General features: G+C 48.1%; 1 protein-coding gene across 1 annotated transcript in view; it reads left to right on the top strand.

Annotated features, from left to right (window-relative positions):
- The first annotated feature begins 513 nt into the window (after positions 1–513).
- The window catches only part of BPI (bactericidal permeability increasing protein), a 35,476-nt gene continuing 17,152 nt past the window's right edge, over positions 514–18,837 (top strand). Inside the window, exons 1-8 of the mRNA XM_027558214.1 lie at positions 514–577; positions 6,485–6,763; positions 9,944–10,058; positions 11,344–11,472; positions 13,268–13,429; positions 14,881–14,944; positions 16,651–16,714; positions 18,147–18,238. Of these exons, the coding sequence (XP_027414015.1) occupies positions 514–577; positions 6,485–6,763; positions 9,944–10,058; positions 11,344–11,472; positions 13,268–13,429; positions 14,881–14,944; positions 16,651–16,714; positions 18,147–18,238 (969 nt within the window). The remainder of the gene's footprint in view (positions 578–6,484; positions 6,764–9,943; positions 10,059–11,343; positions 11,473–13,267; positions 13,430–14,880; positions 14,945–16,650; positions 16,715–18,146; positions 18,239–18,837) is intronic.

Genomic DNA, 18,837 nt, shown 5'->3' with positions numbered 1-18,837 from the left:
TTTTGGCTGCTCTGGGTCTTAGTTCATCACGGTGCAAGGGCTTTCTCTAGCGGAGCACGGGCTCTAGAGAGCCCAGGCTCAGTAGCTGCAGTGCACAGATTTTAGATGCCTCTCAGCACATGGGATCTTAGTTCCCTAACCAGGTATCAAACCCCTGTCCTCTGCATTGGAAGGTGGATTCTTGACCACTAGGCCACCAGGGAAGTCCTATGATTGCCTTTTAGATACTACACACCCTGAGGCCTGATCTCCATGAAGTCCTATTCCTCCCTTCCCCTCCACCCCCCAGGACCCTCCACGAACCCCTTCCTGTTCCTGCACCGCAAATCCAGGGTCAGTAAATAACTGACAACATACACGGGAAGCCAGACACCCAGAGGATGTGGGGCCAGGAGGGAAAGAGCTGGAGGATCGGGGCAGAGGGAGAGGGAGTCGTTTCCGGGACTTCCACTAACCACAAGGATGGCCTCATCCTAACACTGGGAGGGGCCTGAAGAAGAGCTGCCCCCGAGGATGGAGTGTGGGGACGGAGACAGGTGCAGCAAGGTTAAGCGACAAAGTCAAGCTCACAAAGCAAGTAAGTGGCAAGCTGGGATCTGTGCCCAGGTCCGTCAGGTTTCAGCCCACACTCCTAACTGCCTTGCTGTGCTGGGAGGGGGCGTTTCTCCCTGCAGTGCCTGGCTGAGTGGCAGCTCACAGAGGCCACGGGAGCACTAGACCTCTCCCTCTGCAAGGTCCAGCCCAGACCCAAAGACCTGACAAGCGAGGGCTCAGTGCGTGGTGCCCTAGTGTGTTTTCCTGGGGACTCCAGGACTCTCCAACCAGCTGGCCAGGATGGTTAAATTAGGACTATTTCTTGAGCACTTTCTCCATGCCAATCGATTCACGCCTATTATTTAATCCCCAGAACAACCCCCATGCTGGGCATTGTTTCCCCATGTTTAAATGAGGAACCCAAATTTCAGAAGGGTCAAATAACTTGACCAGAGCAAATAACTTGGCTGGAACTATAAACTCAGGGCTCCAAGCCAAATGCACTTTCTTTTGGAAAAAAAATCAACATCCTAAGGAGCATGGATTAGAAAGACGGAAAGAACCAGCCCATGAATCATCCACTCTTGACCCATCCCACCTCTAAATTTCTGCTGAGGTAGTGTATTTTCCTATGTTGTGAGTTGGGACAACAGGAGAGAGTTTGAATGGATGACAGAAATATTCTATATTTCTATGGCGATCCTGGTTATACATAGCTGTACGTGTATTAACGATTCATAGAGCTAAAAGAAACTATATGAAGTAAATACGGCATAATGTTAAGATTTTACAAATTTGGGTAGTCTGTTCTTACCTTTATATTTGAAAGATTTTACAATAATAACAAAAAGGCCAAAAAAGAGGAAGAAGAAAAAGAAGAGGAGAAGGAGGAGACACTGGAAAAAGCCTGTTTAGGTGCAATGGCTGGAGCTGCTGCAGTCATCTTGCAACTGTCAATGAAAAATTACTCAGTCAATCTAAGAAAGAAATGAAGATTTTTATTTGAGCCAAACTGAGGATTATAACCCAGGAATATGAGAAATTAATCTGTGAACTTAGTTTCCCCTTCTCCATTCTTTGGCCACTGAATAAAACTTGTATTGTTTCAATCTCAAACAAAAACAGGAACAGCATCTCAGAAAGCTCTGAGGGCTGTTCTACCATGAGAAGTCAAAACACAGTTACATAAGTTTTTTGAGACAGAGGACTGTAAATTACATGATGAATCACTGACATTTTACACAATTCAGATATGCAAGTACAAGGTGATGATGTGATCCCCTTACAAGATCAAGAAGGAATGTTACCTTTCCATCAAGAAGAGTTGTCTTCTTGATGCTGGGAGAATGCTTCTCTTTAGGGCTGAGCTGGTATTTCTGCCAACAGCGAAGATTTAGTCGATGCCTAATGCAGATACACAATGCACAGTAGAAGGGAAAGAGGAAGCCAAAGGACAGAAATACATTTTTTATGTTTAAATTTTTCTTGTCTTGCCATAAGATATGAATTTTATTTCACACAACTATGAAAGAAGCCAGTGTAAAGGTAAATTTGAGATACTAGGGTGGCAGAGCAGACAGGTGTGGAGAGATGGTAAATGCCTGTTAATTAATGAATTTTTTAAATTAGCATTTTTGTTGCAAATTTGGTGGGTTTTTTTTTTTTCCTGGCCAAACAGCATGTGGGATCATAAAGGTGCCCCAACCAGGGATCAAATCCACAGCTCTTATAGTGAAAGTGCAGAGTCTTAACCACTGGATAGCCAGGGAAGTCTTGTTAGCTGTTGAATTAATCAGATCCTCAAACCTGCTCTCTCTCTGGGCTTCATCTCTGACATATGGGTAGACTGTTGAAGCCAATGTGAGCTGAGGATTTCTGTCGCTTGGGTTGAAAACACTGTCACTCACACCAAGTAAAGAGTCAGGTCTGAAGCAGTGGGGCCCCACCATGGCCAGGGGCAGAACCAAAAAGGAGGTCAGAGGTTTGCTGATGGACTCTTCTGGATTTGACTGAGCATAAGCATCAGAAGCCAGTGGGGCTGGCTTATTGCCAGTTGGTTTTAAGATGCTTACGTTGTGGCAATTTAAGTTATCATTCTGTGAGTTTCCTGTCTGATATCCTCACAGAGGCAATATCTGCCTGGACCCAGGGGACTCAAGAATTTGGGGCAGTTAGAGCTGCAGGTATTCCAAACTGTGTAAGATAACTTTTCAAAAAATGGATTTTCTGACAAGTCATTAGTCTGTGTGTTTTGGCCTGTGTCTTCCTTGTACGGATACAGACATGGGAATCTGGGGGCCCAGGAACGCAGAGCTAGGGTGAAGACCCAGGGTGACAAGTTCTCTTAGAAACTACCCCAAGAAGAGAGGAGAATATTTCTCTCCATGAAAGGCACTGCGACCTTGACAGGGACATAATTGCCTTGTGACTCTGTTTCCTTATCTTCAAAATGGAGGATAATTATTCCTCTCTCACAGGTTATTTGGGGTTTCCCTGGTAGCTCAGACGGTAAAGAATCCACCTGCAATGCAGGAGACTCGGGCTTGATCCCTGGGTTGGGGAGATCCCCTGGAGCAGGGAATGGCAACCCACTCCAGTGTTCTTGGCTAAGAAATCCCATGGACAGAAGAGCCTGGAAGGCTACTATCCATGGGACACACTGAGGGATTAACAATTTCTTCACTTTTCACTGGTTATTTAAAGGCTTGAAGACAATATAAATAAAGTGTCATAGTAGATGCTCTGTCCATAGCCACTGTTTTCATTCTACAGCAAGCCAGAAGGATTCTTGGTTGTGGTGGGTGGCGGCAGGAAGGGAGATCCTTTCAGAAACAGTGGAAAGAGAAGAAAGAAAAAAAACTCAGAAAGTCTCATGTCCTCCAGGCTCAATGGGCTTCATTAGATTTTCATCAAATCAGAGTCGGGGAGACAGGGCGTCAGGGGGCTGAGGAGGACCCAGCAGGAGAGAAGCTGGCCTCCCTCTCTGCAGCCCCGCCCCTCCTCTCATCACCATGGAGACAGTGCCATGCTGCCTGGTGGGGTTTCCGCCCACACCGGGCCTGAGGCTGCTGCAAAGGGAGGGGCAGGGGCCTAGCAGACAGAATTCCGTCTGGAAAGTTGGAGGGAGGGTGGGGAGTGTGTGTGCTGATGCCACCCCCACCCCCACCCCGTCCCAGCTCCCAAGATGCTGAAGGACTCAGGTTAGTATGGGATGCGTCTGCGCTGGAATCCCAGCTCTGCTAGCAGCCTAGCTGCGTGACTGTGGAAAGAACACTTCCCCTCTCGAAGCCTCAGGCTTCGCATATGTCAAAGGAAAGGGGAAAAGGTATAAGAACAAAAGCCTGGTGAAGAAAACTGTAGGGTAAGGAAGCAATGAAATACAGAGAACCGCACATACTGTTCTTAAAAAAGGGAACTTCACAAAACTGGCGTTGATTACATATTTCTGTGTTGAAAGACACACCTGATCTATGCTTACCAAAAGTGGGGAGCGAGGAGAGAAATACTCTAAAATACACTTCTGCTTGTCCTCTCTGGAACTGGGGATTGCACGTAATTTTTATTTATATTTTTTTTGGTTCTTTCTCAAATTTTGGCCCGTGAACATGGATTGCTTTGAAAGTCAGAGTGACAGTAATAGCTACCATTTGTGAGCATATTATGCATGGGGTATTGTGTTAAGTGCTTTATATGATTTAAAACCCTTTATGTCTTCACAATAACCCGAGGTGGGGGGTGTACTCTGGTTATCGTCACTTTACAAAGAGGAACTGAGGTTCAGAAAGGTTACCGGGCTTGACCAAGGTCAAACCACCACAGAGTGGCAAAGCTGAGCTTTAAAACCAGTTAAAATACCAGACTCAAAATTCAAGCATTTAATTATTACCACTATTGCCTCTCAGGACAAGAAAATGCTTCTGTTTCCTTAAAGGTTTTACTGTGGAAAACACCAAGGAAATCAAAAGTAGAAAGAAAAATATGATTCTCAGTTATAAAATGAGTAAGTTCTGGGGATCTAATGTATAGCATGATAATTGCAGTTAAGAATACTATATACTTGGAATTTGTTAAGAGAGTAAATCTTCATTCTCCCTACACACACCAAATGATAACCACGTGAAGAGAGAGATGAGCTAATTAGTTTGGTTGTGGCAATCTCTTCACAATGTGTACACATACTGAATTATCACATTGTACACTTTAAATGTACACTTGACCTTAAACAATGCAGGGGCTAGGGGTGCTGACATCCCAAGCAGTCAAAAACTTGAGTATAATTTAGCGTCAGACCTCCATATACGCAGTTCCATCATATGCGAGGTCCCACATCTCTGGATTCAACCACCCACAGGTGGTGCAGGACGGCAGTACATATTTATTGAAGGAAATCCATATACAAATGCACCTGCACAGTTCAGACCTGCGCTGTTCAAGGAGCAACTGTGCACAATTTTGCCAATTGTACCTCAGTAGAGCATAAAAAAGGAGACAAAAATATAATCAACTCTGATATACCTGCCACCCAGCTTCCAGGAAGTCCTTGGGTGGAGGGATTTGGGTGGAGGGTTCAGGGAGCGGGGAAGGGGAGGGGAATGACGCTCAGAGCCAGGTCTTGACTTACACACACCATGCACACCACACACACACAGCACATATACAAACACACACCACACCACACACAACCACACACCACACATACATACACACACACACACAACCACGCACCACACATACATACACACACACCACACACAAACACACCACGCATGCATACACACATCACACACACAATACACCACACATGCATACACACACACCACACACAAACACACCACACACACATACACACACACCACACACAAACACACCACACACGCATACACATACACCACACACAAACACACCACACACACATACACACACACCACACACAAACACACCACACACGCATACACATACACCACACACAAACACACCACACATGCATACACACACACCACACACAAACACACCACACATGCATACACACACACCACACACAAACACACCACACATGCATACACACACACCACACACAAACACACCACACACGCATACACATACACCACACACAAACACACCACACATGCATACACACACACCACACACAAACACACCACACATGCATACACACATCACACACACAATACACCACATCACATACATACACACACAACAAACACAACCACACACCACACATACATACACATACACCACACCACACCATACACACATCACACATGCATACACACACCACACATACATACACACACCACAATACATTCACACACACCATACCACACATACCCTAAACATATATACACACACCACACACAAACACATCACACATACATATATACAACATACCACACCACATACGCACACACACCAAACACAATCCCACACACAACACACATACATGTATACCGCACACCACACATACATACACATAGACCACACATACATACACATGCACCACACATCATACACACATCACACATGCATACACACACAGCACACACAAACATACCACACATGCATACACACATCACACACACAATACACCACATCACATACATACACACACAACAAACACAACCACACACCACACATACATACACATACACCACACCACACCATACACACATCACGCATGCATACATACACACACCACAATACGTACACATATACCATACCACACACACCCCAAGCATACATACACAAACACACCACACATACATACAACATACCACACCACACACACACCAAATGCAACCACACACACAACACACATACATACACACATGCCACACATACATACACACACAGCACACGCACACGCACAGGGCTCCCAGGCTCCACTGCTGGCTGTTCTGGGGCTGTGGCCCCACCATACGGTGGGGAACCGCAGGCAGGCAGCCGCCCACCCCCTCTTCCGCCCCTGCTCGTGTTCCTTCCTCCTTTCTCCGTTCTCCTGACTTGCATTTCCACAGCTGCCTCCTTTATAGGTCCCTGGTTCCCCTCCAAGACCTCGAGGTTTTGGCAGCTCTGCAGGACGAAGACATGGCCAGAGGCCCTGACACCGCGCGGAGGTGGGCAACCCTGGTGGTGCTGGCCGCCCTGAGCACGGCTGTGACGACTACCAACCCTGGCATCGTGGCCAGGATCACCCAGAAGGGCCTGGACTACGGTAACTGGCTGCCTTCCTTTCCTTCTCTCCCATCACTGACTGAGCACCTGCCGTGTGCAGCCCTTAAATCCAGGGTATGGCCTGCTCACTGCTCCTTCAAGGTGACCCTCTCACCCCGTCTTACAGAGCAAGAAGCTGGGCCAGGGTGAGTTACCCAAGGTCACAGAGCTGGGAGGCCGCAGCAGGGGGGATGGAACCCTAGTCTGGAGGACTCTGAGTCCAGTGCTCAGGCCCCTCAGGGTCCCCCTCCCTCTACCCAATAACCGATTCGGGCTTGGGCCCTTCACTTCCTTCCTAGCTGGTTCTCAGCCCTGATACTCGTCTGGCAGCCCCTGGCTCAGTCCTCAGCGTGGGCCGAGCTCAGGCTCCGTGAGGAGCGGTGGTGCTTGGCAGCCACACTCTGCACAGTAGCCACCCGGGTGCCACAGAGACGATCCCCCCAGGCCACTCCCTCAGGCCCAGACACGGCAGAGAATGTTATGAAGCAGCCTCCTGACCTGCTCATATCGGTCTAGGCACTATGCTAAAAGCACAAAATGTTACTAGTGACCTTTACAGATGAGCAGACAGACTGGAAGGAGGGAAGGGGAAGGGGGTGGCCTGGATCTGAGCTCTGGTCTGTGAAGTATCGGCATGGGGCTGCTCAATGCTGCCTCTCTGTGGCAGAGAGATGACCTGCAGAACAGTGGGGGACAGCCGGTGCCAGAGACATCAGACCCAGGAGAAGGCAGGCTCTCAGGGGCGGTGGACGCCCGGAGGAATCAGGACATGACCGAAGTGAAGTGATAGTCGCTCAGTCATGTCCGACTCTTTACAACCCCATGGACTATACAGTCCATGGAATTCTCTAGGCCAGAATATTGAAGTGGGAAGCCTTTCCCTTCTCCAGAGGATCTTCCCAACCCAGGGATCGAACCCAGGACTCCTGCATTACAGGTGGATTCTTTACCAGCTGAGCCACAAGGGAAGCCCAAGAATACTGGAGTGAGTAGCCTATCCCTTCTCCAGATGATCCTCCTGACCCAGGAGTCGAATCAGGGTCTCCTGGATTGCAGGTGGATTCTTTACTAATTGAGCTATCAGGGAAGCCCCGGACAGGACCAAGGAGACCTGGTATTCCATCCCTGAATTCCTACCCCAGCCCAGGCAGGACACCTGTGAATCCCAGGGTTGCAGACGGAAGACTCCCCGTGAGCTAGGAGAAAGGATTATGCCCCTGCCCTGTACCCAGACCTGGGGTGCCTCTGGTTGCTTCCCGGGAGCAGAGACTTGGGCTCAGCCTTTAAGCCCAAACGTCTTCACATTCTGTCAGAGCAGCCTCAGTCCCTCCTTCTACTCACACCCCATTCAGCCACCAGTGAGTGTCCTGAGGTGCAGCATATCGGTTCAGGACCCTCATTACTGACACTATTCAGTGGCTCCCGAGTGCCTTCAGAAGGCGTCCTGGGCTTGGCATTAGAGACCCTTCGAGACCCAGCCCCTGCAGCTCCACAGATGGTGGCCATCCCACATTTTCATTTCTCTCTGGGCAGTGCCAGTCTGTGCTTGGTTTACTTTTGGACCCCCAGAAGGCCTGTCCCAGGGCATGGGCTCTGGGAACAGAAGGCCTGAATTCAGATGCTGCCTCCCTCACCTGTCAGCTGTGTGGTCACCTTTCTGAGTCTGTTTCCTTGTCTGTGAATTGGGAGGTGTAACAAGACCCACTGGGCTTCTTCCCTGGTGGCTCGGTTGGTAAAGACTTCCTGCAGTGTGGGAGACCCGGGTTCCAAATCAGTTCTTTTCAACAAGACCTACTACCCAGGACTGTTCAGATTCTCGTATGTTCAGTTACACGTATGTAACTTAATACATGCATGGAGCCCAGAACTGTGCCAGGAACAGAATAAGAACCTGATAAATGTTGTTGTTGTTACTATTATTATTACAATTGTTATTATTAGTATGCTTAACTGGCTCTTGGAAAAACGCAAATCCTAGGATCCATCATTTTACTGCTTACTCTTATCATTTAACATGTTTGCCATCTAACTGGTTCTCTGACGCTGTTAACCACATAATAAGAGATGGCAGAATTCCTGACCGTGGGGACATTCATTCATTTAGTCATCCATCAGGTATTAGGTTCTAGTCCCTGTGGTAAACGTGGCGGATGTCTGTGACATCCGTCCCTGGCCTTGGGCGGCTTATATCTAGTAGGGGAGAGAGATATTAATCTGAAAATCACATGAATAGTTGCATAATTACAAAAGGTAATGCGAGCTCCAAAAGAGATACCCACAGCATCGTGAGAATGATAACAAGCAGGATCGCACTCTTCTGATAGACCAGAGAAAGTTCCTAGAAGAAATGATGACTAGAAGCTGACCAGGTGAAGATGAGAGGAAAAGGTTTCCCAGGCAGTGGGAAAGGTGCAGGCAAAGATCCTGTGGCAAGAGAGTCCAAAACCCGGAGAGACCAGTATCTGTGAAGGCAGAGCACAGAGCAGATGATCAATAAACACCCATAGGATGCATGACTGGGTGTTTGAAGTGGGTGATATTTCAAACTAAGTGTTGGCAAACAATAGCCTGTAGGCCAAATCTGGGTCACCACGTTTTTGTATGGCCCAGGGACTAAGCATGGCTTTTACATTTTTAAATGGCTGGGAAAAAAATCAAAAGGAGAATCTGGTCTCAGGCCGTGTGAAAATGATGTGTGTGCTGTGTATGCTAAGTCACTTCAGTCTTCAGTGTCCAACTCTTTGCGACCCCATGGACTTCAGCTAGCCAGGCTCCTCTGTCCATGGGTTTCTCCAGGCAAGAATACTGGGGTGGGTAGCCGTGCCCTCCTCCAGAGGATCTTCCTGACCCAGGGATCGAACCCATGTCTCTCATGTGTCTTGCATTGGCAGGCGGGTTCTTTACCACTAGTGACACTGATGTGAAATTCAAATTTCATTTTCTATCAGTAAAGTTTTATTGTAACAAAGCCATACCTATTCATTGACTTACTGTCTATGGCTGCTTTTGTACAATAACATCTGAGCTGAGTGGTTGTGACGGAGACAGTAAGATCTAAAAAGCAGAAATTATTTATTATCGGGACATTGACAAGAGCCCTTAACTGACCTTTCCAATCCCATCGTCTCTGCTATGAACCAGCTACATGCCTCTGACCTCTGCCTCCTCTCTCTCCTCTCAGCCTGCCAGCAGGGAGTGCTTACTCTGCAGAAGGAGTTGGAGAAGATAACAATTCCCAATTTCTCAGGAAACTTTAAGATAAAGTACCTCGGGAAAGGGCAATACAGCTTCTTCAGGTAAGCCCTGTCCTGCTCAGTCCTCCGTGTTCAGGACTGTCGTGTGTTGGGGCCACCAAGACGTAGATTCATAGAGCCACAAATTCCTAAACTAAGAGAGGTTAGAGGATCCCAAAGCTAATGTTCACATCATTCCGAGGGGATACAGTCCCCAAGCTGCGTGTGGAAGAAACCACCCAAACTGTCTTTCAGACACTCACTGTGACTCCCGAGGGGATGTCATAAATCCCCAAACTCTGTGCCAAGCCCTTATGTTAATTGGGATTAGGGGCAGAGGTGAGGTTTCTATGACAGAAAACCTAATCAGAAATGACCTTAACCAGAATGTAGGGGCTCAGAGGACTGAGATGTCCCTGGGATCATCTGGCTTCAGGTTCAGCTTGAGGAAGGCTCAAATATCACTGGACCCTGTTTTTCTCTTGCCATCTCTCAGCATCTCTTCCCTCTGGAAAGGCTAATTCTCGGGTAGGATGTCCCTACAAAGAGGCCATCAGCATCTTCTCAGCACTTCCAGCCCTATAGGAGGAAGGTACCATCTTCTTACCACTCAAGCAAAACTCCTAAGATTCACTCTGATTGGTCCATTTTAGGTCCATACACACTGCTGGACCAATCACTGTGGCCAGGGAATAGAAAACACGAATGAGCTTGTACTGAAGTCTCAAGCTCCACCCCCTGAAGATGACCTGTGAAGTCAACTTTCTTGGGAGCAGCATGGGCTAGATGTGGGGAAGAGTTCCTCCAAAGTAAAAATGGCAGTTCTGTTATCAACAAGAGAGGGATGTGGGTGCTGGGGAGAAAACCCATAAATGTCCTCTAACGAATTTTATGCACTCACTTAGCAGATATTTTTGAGCACCTACTATGTGTCTGATTCAGCAGGCTTTGCTATAGTACAATAGGGAAAAAAAGACAGACACATTCCATCCCTTACAGAACATGTAGTCAATGGAATTACATTTGTTATCTTCACTGATTATCACACACCCTGCAAGACAGAAGTTATTGTGCCCACTTTACAAATGAGGAAACTGAGACTCAGGATGATTAAGCGATGTGGCCAGGATCACACAAAAGTAAATTGAAGAGCAGGATTCAAATGCAGATTTGTCTGATTTTAAAGCCTAGCCACAGAGTTCCCAAGGCTGCTCTCATCATAACTTTTGGGCTCTCTTAAAATGGATGGGATAAAGGACCAGGCTGGAGGGGAATGAGTCTGCACTGACCATTGACTGAGTCCTTGTGGGGACCCCAAGGAGACTAACTGATTATTTCTTCCTTGCAGCATGGTTATTCAAGGATTCAATCTTCCCAATTCCCAGATAAGACCGTTGCCAGATAAGGGCCTTGATCTCTCTATCAGAGATGCCAGTATCAAGATCAGAGGAAAATGGAAGGCACGAAAGAATTTCATGTGAGTTTCCAAGCTTGTTGTTTGTTGAGTGTGGGGGTAAGCTCTTGGTGATACTTGGAAGAGAGGAGAGCCAAGATCTCAAGCATGCCGAATTTTTGCCTGGCCAAATACCATCTGCCCCCTCAGAGCTACTGGGAAAATTTTTCACAAAAGAAGTTTTAACATGCTGCTGCTGCTGCTGCTAAGTAGCTTCAGTCATGTCCGACTCTATGCAACCCCATAGACGGCAGCCCACCAGGCTCCCCCGTCCCTGGGATTTTCCAGGCAAGAGTACTGGAGTGGGGTGCCACTGCCTTCTCCGAAGTTTTAACATAACTCTTGGTTAATAGCTGAGCATGTTCCCACATCTCAATGCAGGACACCAGCAAGGCTGAGTTGGTACATATGGCTTAGGAGGGAAGGCTAAGTGGGACCTTTACTTTACCCCTTTATCAGTTAGCAATTGCTGTGTTACAAACCATCCCAAACTCAGTGACCTAAAGCAAGTCATATATCTTCACTTATGTATCTATGTGTTGGCTGGGGTTCCCTGCCATAGGTTGGCCTCAGCTAGGGGTGGCCCTGTTCAACATGTATCTCCTCGTCTTCCCTGGACCAATGAATGAGCTACACAGAGCATGTTCTTAGTGACAGCAGAGGTGCAAAAAGGGTAACCAGAAGCATACTAAGCCCTAGACTTTGAACTGGTCCATAGTCACTACTCATATACCATTGGCCAAAACAAGTCACGTGCCCAAGTCCAAAGTCAAGAACATGGAATTACACACGTATCCTCCCAAGACAGGCAATGGAGAGGGTATGGACGCAGGGAGGGTGAAAATTGGGGCCAATCATCCAAACCACAACTGTGAATCTAAATATTGGGCTCTCACTGCGGTGACTGTGCAGTGGTGACAGTGGCCCAGACTGACCTGTCACGTTAGCAACTTCTCCTTTGTGGGGAATCCAGGGAGCAAACAGACCCTTTGATGAGGATAGAGGCGTAAGTCTGCCCTTCGTTATAAGGACTGCTGATCTGGAATTCCCCACAATAAGATTTGCTTCATTTTTCTTTTTTTTTTTAGCTTTTTATTTTATATTAACAATGCTGTTATAGTTTCAGGTGGACAGCAAAGGGACTCAGCCATACATATACATGCATCCGTTCTCCCCCAAACTTCCCTCCCATTCCAGGCTACCACATAACATTGAGCAGGGTTCCCTGTGTTATACAGCAGAGGGACTTGCTTAATTTTTCATGTGAGCTCTTTCACATCTATCATTTCACTTACTGATCATAAACAAATAAATAGCAATACTTCCTCACGTTATAGAAGAGTTGACAAATTACATTCACATCCACTGTCTTATCCCAAACTCATTTCAGGAGGGAGTAGTTATTAACCCCATTTAATGAACCAAGTCATTAATTAATTAAAGACACGTCCCTTCCCAAAACTCAGCTTTCTAGTGGCAAAACCAGTGTCCCACTGCTGGTCCAAGGTCTGAGTAAGGAAACTGAAGCTCAGAGAGGTTGAGAAACACTCCCCGTGCCACACAGCACAAGCAGAGGCTGAGGCAGTGGATAAGAGGAGGTTCTGCCAGGCAGACATGGCTTCAAACTTTGAGTTGGGATTCTGGTTCTTTCACTCAGCTGCTGTGTGACATTGGGCAAGCGGCCTTCCCTCTCTGAACTCCATCTCCTCATCCTGAGTGGGGATAATAGCAAAACCTACCTTCCAGCATTGGTGTGAAGTTTGACTGGCAGAGGGCAGAAAATGCTTGCTCCAAGTCTTGTCTTTGTGTTTCCCTTCAGCAAACTCGGTGGCAACTTTGACCTGAGTGTGGAGGGCATCTCTATTTTGGCGGGTCTGAATCTGGGCTATGATCCTGCCTCGGGCCACTCCACTGTTACCTGCTCCAGCTGCAGCAGTGGCATCAACACCGTCCGCATACACATCTCTGGCAGCAGCCTGGGGTATGACCTCCTGGGGCTGTGGATGGGAGGAGGGATGAATGTGTATGTGTGCTCAATCACTCAGTCATGTCCGACTCTTTGAGACCCTATGGACTGTAGCCCACCAGGCTCCTCTGTTCATGGGATTCTCCAGGCAAGAATACTGGAGTGGGTTGCCATTTCCTCCTCCAGGGGATCTTCCCGACTCAGGGATTGAACCCACATCTCCTGCACTGCAGGTGGATTCTTTACCACTGAGCCACCTGGGAAGTCCTGGGAGGAGGGACAGGATTATCCTAATCATTCTTGTATTCAGAAAGCACATCCCAAATACCACTTCCATGTCAGCCTTGTCCAAAGGTCTCAGATGTAAGGAAGATACAAAGGTTCACAGATGGAACACCCCCTCCCTGCCTTGAAGGGTCCCTTGCTCATTCAATATTCATTCAGCAAACTTTTACTGAGCACTTATTATGCTGCAGGCTCTGCACTAAACACTTTCAGTGCACCAAGTTATTAATCCTTATCACAAGCCTGTAGGCATTCATCTCTCCATCCAACTAACAAATATCAACTAAGAAACTGCTGTGCATGAGGCTTGTTCATTGTGTTCAAGAAAAAGCAGTGGTCACTAAAAATCTGGCCTTGCTGACAGTGATTGGAGGGTTGATGGATGCCTAGCACTGTTCAGACATGAGCCTTATCCCATCCTGTCCACACAAAGACTCTACGAGGTTAGTCTATTATTACCCCACTTTCAGAGAAGAACATCAAGGCACAGAAAGAATAGGAAGTAGCCTGAGTTTTCATACCTAATGAGAATTGAGAAGCGATTCAATCCAGGACTCCCAGCCCCCAGATTCTTAGCCTCACAGTCCCGGTTCTCTTGAAGCTTCAGCCTGTGGGGAAGACAGACATTAATCAAATCATTGCATTAATGAATGGCTCACAAGGAATTACAAAAGGATATTAGAAGTAGGAAAAAGAGGTACAACGTGTGATGAACACATAGAACAGAAGGTTCTGACCTAGTCTGGCGGTTGCCCAGTTCTTTGATGAAATGACATTTGAATTGAGATGAAAAGAAGTAGAAGTTAATTAGACTGGGGACAGTGGGTGTTTTAAGCAGAGCGAACAGCGTGTGCAAAGGTCCTGTGGTGGGAGGAAGCAGAGGACACAGGAGGACATGGCCGAGCTGGGGCTGGAGGACAGAGAGAGAGGGAGTGGTGAGGAATGAGGCTGGGACGGGGCAGGGTTCCCGCTGTGCACCTGTGTAAGAAATAACCTCATGACCAGTCACTGAACACAGCAGAAGAAGGGTCTGATGGGGGTGTACAGAGTCGGAGCCCAGGGATGAGGGCGGTTAGGCCTCTTCAGGAGAGGGAGGAAGGCTTCCCAGATGAGGCAGCCTTCTGAACACAGCCTGGGGAGTACCTGGAAAGCCTCACGCCTGTCCCCACATGTCAATCCAGGTGGCTGATCCAACTCTTCCGCAAACGAATCGAGTCTTTGCTCCAAAAGTCCATGACCAGAAAGGTAGGAGGGGCTTAGAGTTTCAGCCCGCTCCCGTCAAAGTGGGTGGGGCCCGCGGTGGGTGGGGCCCGCGGTGTCCGCAAACCTCACGCATCGCGGGACACTTTCGCTCTCATCCAGACCTCTTCAGCAGTCCCCTACAGCCCTTAGGGAGCGCAAGTCCAGCTCTACAATGTGTCATGTCAATTTTCCTGGGAATCTAGCAAGAGACTAAGGTTCATGTCACGCACCCTCAGCAAACTGCCCCACACTTGAGTCACCTCTGCCTTCCCCGAGGTCGTCCCTCCCTGCAGAGAAACTACTGTTCTTTCCTGCTGAACCCTCATATCCCTCCGGCCTCCTTTCTCATCCCCCACCCCAGAACCCCCTTGGTGGTGGTGGTGCTGCTGCTAAGTCGCTTCAGTAGTGTCCAACTCTGTGTGACCCCATAGACGGCAGCCCACCAGGCTCCTCCGTCCATGGGATACTCCAGGCAAGAGTACTGGTGTGGGTTGCCACTGCCTTCTCCAGTGCATGAAAGTGAAAGTGAAGTCTCTCGGTCAGGTCCGACTTTTAGCGACCCCATGGACTGCAGCCTACCAGGCTCCTCTGTCCATGGGATTTTCCAGGCAAGAGTACTGGAGTGGGGTGCCATTGCCTTCTCCACCTTGGTGGTAAGCCCCACCCAGAAAACGTGCAGCTGATGAAGCTGCTAGACTAGAGTGTAGCCAAGCTATGTCCTGAGGCTGGAACTGGTATGAAGGACAGACAGACCAGTGTGTCCCCCCAGCTCTGCTTTCACTCTAACCCCCATCCCCTACAAGCCAACCTCTTCAGCTGAGAAAAGGGGTAGTTTCTTGAGCTAGCTTCCCATTAATAAACCATCAGCTTCCAGGAAACCCCAGAGCCTGTCTTCCAAGCCAAGTGAGCTTGGGTTTTCTCCAGAGGGTAGTGGGGAGCCATTGAAGGTATTAGGCAAGGGGATGACCTGGCCAGATCTGTGCTTTAGATCAATTAGTCTAGCTGCCGTGAGAATGGCTGGAGGGGCCAAGAGCAGGGCAGGAGTCTTGGGGAAACCAAGGAGGCTTGTGCAGTCTTCCAGATGGGAGACCTTGGTCTTCCAGTCAAAGACGCTGACAATGTGGGTAAGGAGATATCAACCATCTATCTGAAAGCACTCTGTCAAATATTAAGAGAAAAAAATACCCATGCATGGTGGTCAAAATGCACAGCATAGTAGATTATAAAATGGGTTTTAGAATCTGAGTAGGAAATAAAACGCAGAAATGCATCTCATACAGTCGTATGTGTGCTCAGTTGTTCAGTCATGTCCAACTCTTTATGACCCCATGGACCGTAGCCCGCCAGGCTCCTCTGTCCATGAGGTCTTCCAGGCAAGATAACTGGAGCGGGTTGCTACTTCCTTCTCCAGGGGATCTTCCCGACCCAGGGATAGAACCCACGTCTCTTGCACCTCCTGCATTGGTAGGCAGGTTCTTTGTCACTAGCACCACCTGGGAAGCCCCCATACAGTCATATACAGCTACTATTTCCAGGCTATATGTTGGACTCTGAGCTTCCTGGTGGCCAAAGAGAAAAGGGAAGCTTGAGTAGCTACATGATTTTCAAGGAAACATTCAAGACAAGCAAAACCTGTCCAGATAATTATTCCTAAAGGACACTGTCCACTATGGGAAGCCTTTGCTGATTTTTTCTTTTATTCTCCTAAGATCTGCGAGGTGGTGACTAGTACCGTGTCCTCCAAGCTGCAGCCTTATTTCCAGACGCTGCCAGGTAAGAAATGGGCAGGGCTAAGAAGGCTGGGGTGGAAGGGGAGGGGGAACCTGGGGTAGAAGGGGGAAGGGGAAGTTGGGATAGAAGGGAGATAGGGAGAGTGTGATGGAGCCAGCAAGTTTCCTAGGCAGGCCAGGCTTGGGTGCGAATGAGTAGAGCAGGTTATTTTCAAATGGTAATTAGTATCAGATCCCTTGGGGCCAGGTCCTTGTAGCAGGTCTGGGAGTTAAATGGAAGAGAAACCCTACAAGGTTTCCCTACAAACAACAAGTACCCACAGCCCCCTGAAGCCAGAGGTACATAGCTGATCTGAGATCTGAGGTTGGTCACTTGCCCTCTCAAGGACTCAGTTTCCATATCTTTAAAATGGACACAATCTTCTCTTTCCCCAAGTGCTCAGTAAATTGTGAAGGGTTGCAGAAGGTACAGGAAGACCCATCTGGCCAAGTGTCAACATGTGTCATGTACCCAGCAGTAATGTTTCCTCTTGGCCTCCCAATGCCACACTGAGATCACTGTTTTCTGCCAAATTTACACCAGGAAACAGGAGCCATGACTTGCCCAAATTCACAGGGCCAGTAAGAAGCAGAAATATGATCCAAATTCAGGTTTTCCTACTCCAGAGCCTGTGCCCCAAACTTCTACCAGGGCTGCCTCCCCACAGAGCCTAATGTGGCCTGCACGTGGTACTTGTCCATTTCAGATACATTTCCTTCTTCCGGGCACTGTCCCAGCCCCTCCAGGTGCAGAGCTCATCCTGGGTGTATTCAAGGCAGTTTCAGGGTCCCAGGTTTAGCCTCACTGGGCAGGAAAAAGATTTTGGTTTGAGTCCCAGCCTTGTCACTCACAAGCTTTGCCATCCAGGACTAATTACGTATTCTGAGACTCAGTTTATTCCCTCTAACATGGGAAAGCAGGGCTAAAGGAGAAACCAATATTCATTTAATCTTCATTGATTAATGCTGGAAACAAAGAAACCAATCAGACTTGAAGCCAGTTTGGGCTCTGCCTGGGATGTTATCACTGCAATAATGACTCTTTCTGGCTTTTGAGCCCCTACCATGTACAGAGCATCTGCAAAGTCGTTAGTACTCCATCCTACAAATGAAAACAAGTGGCTCAGAGGAAGTGAAAGGACTTGTCCAAGGTCACACAGAGTTCAGTTAAGCCCAAGTCATTCTGTTCCTTGACTCTGCTTTGGCCATGTCTCAGAGCTGTTGGAAGAAGGGAGGGAGCTGATGATTCTGGGAATGTGGGGTGTGGGCTCATTTTCCTTTGAGGGGCGCACAGGGAGGAGGGCTCCTTGGAGGCAGTGGGAATGGAATTAGCACTGCAGGTCTGTATTTAACTTTAGGAGATGCTGAGTCTGCATCCCAGGCTCCAAAGATGCTGCCATGGGGAGCCAGCTCATGGTCCATCTTCTTTCCCCTAGTGACAACCAAACTAGACAAAGTGGCTGGGGTCGATTACTCACTGGTGGCACCTCCAAGAGCCACAGCCAATAACCTGGATTGGCTGCTGAAGGTGAGACTCATATCAAGAATCATACACCCTCACGCCTTTGCCTCAGAACCCCCACACCTGGCGGCTTCCCATCGTCCTTGGAAACAAATCTTACAATGACCCCACCCCCTTCCTATCCATCCTCACCACTCTCCCCAGTCCACCTTCCATGCCTTCTCCTGGCTCCAATCACACTGACCTTCCTGCTAGTCCTGAAATGCACCATGACTGCTGCCTCCCCAGGACCTTTGCACTTGTTGCTCCTTCTAGCCAGGAGGCTCTCACCCAGATATCGACAGCAGCTCTCTCTTCCCTCCTTCAAGTCTTTGCTCAAGTATCCTCTCCCTAGAGAAGCCCTCCCAGACCAGCATTGCTAAAACAGTACCCTCCTCTTCCCCTATATCCTGCTTTATTTTTCTCAGCCGCACTTATTACTCATGTACACACACCGCAGTCACAAGCCTGTCTCCCTCAATACGATGAAAGAGAAGGGGCTGTGATTGTTTTGTTCTTTACCATACACAGCACCTAGAACTATGCTTGGCGTGTAATAACTGTTCTGTAAATGTGTATTGGATGGATGGATGGTTAGATGGTTGGATGGATGGATGGATGGAGTG

This window comes from Bos indicus x Bos taurus, chromosome 13, assembly GCF_003369695.1.
Source record: "Bos indicus x Bos taurus breed Angus x Brahman F1 hybrid chromosome 13, Bos_hybrid_MaternalHap_v2.0, whole genome shotgun sequence".
NCBI lineage: Eukaryota > Metazoa > Chordata > Mammalia > Artiodactyla > Bovidae > Bos > Bos indicus x Bos taurus.
The sequence above is the reverse complement of the archived record's forward strand: the minus strand, read 5'-3'. Positions and strand labels throughout refer to the sequence as shown.